Here is a 3,521-nt window from a genome sequence, read left to right as displayed (position 1 = left end):
TTAAAATGAGATGTTTATCTTGTATTTGATTATATTTATCTGCAGTTAGTTACACGAATTTAGATATGAAGCTTTAATAAGTTGTACTCACGCACAATCTACTTGTAATCTTGAGTTTTAAGTAATATGCATTAATAAACAGTAATTTATGCATAAAAAGTGGTTTTTAAGAGTTTTTGTCAAATGCTTTATAATATAGTATAGACTAGAAGGGTACTCGCATAGACTAGAAGGGTATTCACACAATGCAACAAGATGAATCTTCATTTTAATGTCTACTTTTTATTCTTTATCTCTATCGATATAATACAATTTTTTATGGTTTTGAGAAAACGATAATGTTTTTATTATTTGAATGAAATATAAATTTGAAGATAACATAAAAATTTGAAAAAAATAAAATCGATATTAGTATCAAATTAACTATATAGTAGTTATCGTTTTTTGGTGTAACTTATTTAATTCAATTCTTTATTATAATTTAATTTAGATTTATAATAAAGTAATTTATATTTGATTTAATAATATAATTTTTTATAGAGATAATAATATAATTTTTTACACAGATTTTTCCCCTTTTCCCCTTTTCGATTTATGTCTAAACTATGAACACAGATTAGGTTAAATCATTCACTTTTGACATAATAGGTTGAATATACATGACATGTATTTATCCCTATCCCTATATACTAGTGTGAAATTAATAATCGGTGAATGTCTATGTACAACCACTATTTTGCTTCTGCTTACAGTATGTGCATGGAAAACTATTTTGCTTCTCCTTCAATTTTATTTGATACTTGTTTGAATGAAAGAACAAGGGGTAATACTTTATAAAATTTTGTCTTCTCTCTCTTTCCTCCTCTGCCCGGATCCATTCCTATGAATCTATAATGGTGGTGATAATTTTGCCATACATACAGTTCGATGATTGCATAATACCATAACTGGTGTGTTGTTCATTAAATTTTAGTTGTCTTCACTATATACCCTAGTTCACCCTTCAATGAAGATCTTATTTTCATTGCTAGCTCTTTTGAGTAAGGATACCCAATACTACTGCTGTATCTTGGCATCTGTTTCTTGGTGTGCTTATGGATGATGCTTATCTATGAAGTTTGATGTTTTTTCTTGATTTAGCATCAATTAATTAATGCAAGAAATGCCAGTAAATCCACTTGAAAATGACGGTGAAGTGGATGAGGGAACCGGAGACCATGGAGTCGAAGACGGAGATAATATAAATGTTGTTGGTACTTCAAATGAGTGGACGACATTTAGGGACAATTTAGCACAATCTATGTTTGCTTCTTGGAATGCTACCAATTAATTTGTATGATTCAAATATATGTTTAACTCATCCTTAATGTTTGTTTAACTCATACTTGCCATGTTTGTTGAAAGCTAATGTTTGTTTTGTAATTAAATGTCGTTATACTTTTCATTCATTTATGTTTGTAGGTATGACGAGTCAAAATAGAAATTATAGAGTTTGGACGAATTTTGAAGAAACAAAACTCGTTGAAGCTTTACTTACTATGATGAATACGGGAGCATTTAAAGCCGATAATGGCTTTAAATCGGGTTATTTAACATTTCTTGAACAATCATTAAAAGAATCTTTGCCGGGCTCCGGGATTTTAGGGAAACCACACATCGAATCAAAGTTAAAAATAATGAAGAAAGATTGGACTATTGTGCATGACATGATAAATGGTTCATATACTAGTGGCTTCGGATACGATAGTGYGAAGCATTGTGTCGTTGCGGAAGACCAAGTTTGGGAGTCGTATCTTCAGGTACATGCTAAAAAGAACTTGCTATTTATATTTGCATAATATATAATCATAGTTATATGTATATTTAATAATTTCTATTATGAAATAGGTCCATAAAGGGGCGGGAAAATGGAAGAACAAACCATATCCTTTTTATGAAGACCTTTGTATTGTATTCGGAAAAGATCGTGCCACAGAAAATAGAGCAAGAGATTTTGTTGAGGCGGAACAGGAGGCGCGTACAGAAGATTAAACACAACACATGAATGACGAGTCTGATGACGTAATGGCAACTAGCAATGTTCAAGGTGAGAATGCAAATATGCAATCTGAAGAAACTTCAACTGCGCTTCGTAAGAAGAGAAAACGTCGAGTAGATCTCATGGGTGATGGATTTAGTAATGCGGTTACTAAACTTGGAGAAACTTTGGAGAAAATGGCGAACAAACTTAGCAGGGGTGTAGAACGAGAAGACGAACTTGATACGAAACGTTCGATGATCACTCATGAGATATTAAAAATGCAGATGTTGGCCCAACGGGAGAAGTTTAAAGCAATTTCATTGATAAGAGACGATCCTGAAAAGGTGAACACGTTTTGGGATTTGCAAGAAGCGGATAGGGAAGCTTATGTCGACTGGGTTTTAAATGGATGAAAATTTTGGTGGGTAAATATGTGGTTTTGAAAGAACAAGTTGGTAGTTAAATATGGGTAAATTTTGGTGGATAAATGTGTGCTTTTGAAAGAACAAGTTGGTAGTTAAATGTGGGTAAATTTTGGTGGGTAAATTTGGTGGGTAAATGTGTGCTTTTGAAAGAACAAGTTGGTAGTTAAATGTGGGTAAATTTTGGTGGGTAAATGTTTGCTTTTGAAAGAACAAGTTGGTAGTTAAATTTGTATTTTGGATTACCGAGTTTGGTGATTAAATATGTGTTTTGGATGAAAATGTTTGTTGATTTAATATGCATTTTGGATGAACATGTTTGTTGATTAAATATGCATTTTTGGATGAAAAGGTTTGATTGTTAAATTTTTAGGTTTGTTGGTTAAATAGATAGATTTAAGAAAAGGAAAGAGATTTGGTGATTAAAATAATTACAAAAAAAAATCTCAATCCAAATCCAAATCCAAATCCTACAAACCAAACAGATGAATGGATTTCAAATCCAATCCAAATCCTGCAAACCAAACACAGGAATGAATTTTAAATCCTAGGAATCCAAATCCCATGGAATCCAAATCTTTCCTGAGAATCCAAATCCCTCAGAAACATTCTTGTAAACCAAACGCACCTTTAATTATATTTTAGGTTTTTTATATTTAAAATGAATGTTTATCATGTATTTAACTATGTTTATCTGCAGTTAGTTACACAAATTTAAAAATAGAGCTTTAATAAGTTGCACTTACGCAAAATTACTTGTAAAATTGAATTTTTAAGTAATATCCTTCAATAAACAGTACTTCATGCATAAAAAATAGTTTTTAAGAGTTTTTGTTAAATGTTTTATAATATAATATAATATATATATATATATATATATATATATAGGGGCTGGTTCAAATACTAACCCAATATTTTGTACTAACCATGCTAACCAACATCAACCAATCACATTTCTTCTTTTTGTTTGGTTCAAATGTAACTCCCTTATTAATGATAGGGGTATTTAGGTCATTTTCAATCTAATGTAACTCCCAAATATTTAAATGGTAGTTACAAATCTTAAAATTATACTAAAT

At 30.7% G+C, this 3,521-nt stretch overlaps 1 protein-coding gene across 1 annotated transcript; it reads left to right on the top strand.

The window, feature by feature from the left end:
• Nucleotides 1-1,162: 1,162 nt before the first annotated feature.
• On the top strand, nucleotides 1,163-2,031 carry LOC112521704 (uncharacterized protein At2g29880-like). Its single transcript, XM_025130698.1, has 3 exons — nucleotides 1,163-1,253; nucleotides 1,462-1,799; nucleotides 1,888-2,031. Exons 1-3 carry the CDS (start codon nucleotides 1,163-1,165, stop codon nucleotides 2,029-2,031), a joined length of 573 nt encoding a protein of 190 aa, XP_024986466.1.
• Nucleotides 2,032-3,521: the final 1,490 nt, after the last annotated feature.

This window comes from Cynara cardunculus, assembly GCF_001531365.2.
Source record: "Cynara cardunculus var. scolymus isolate 2C chromosome LG 11, CcrdV1, whole genome shotgun sequence".
NCBI classification, from domain to species: Eukaryota; Viridiplantae; Streptophyta; class Magnoliopsida; order Asterales; family Asteraceae; genus Cynara; species Cynara cardunculus.
This window is presented reverse-complemented; position numbering and strand designations above follow the sequence as displayed.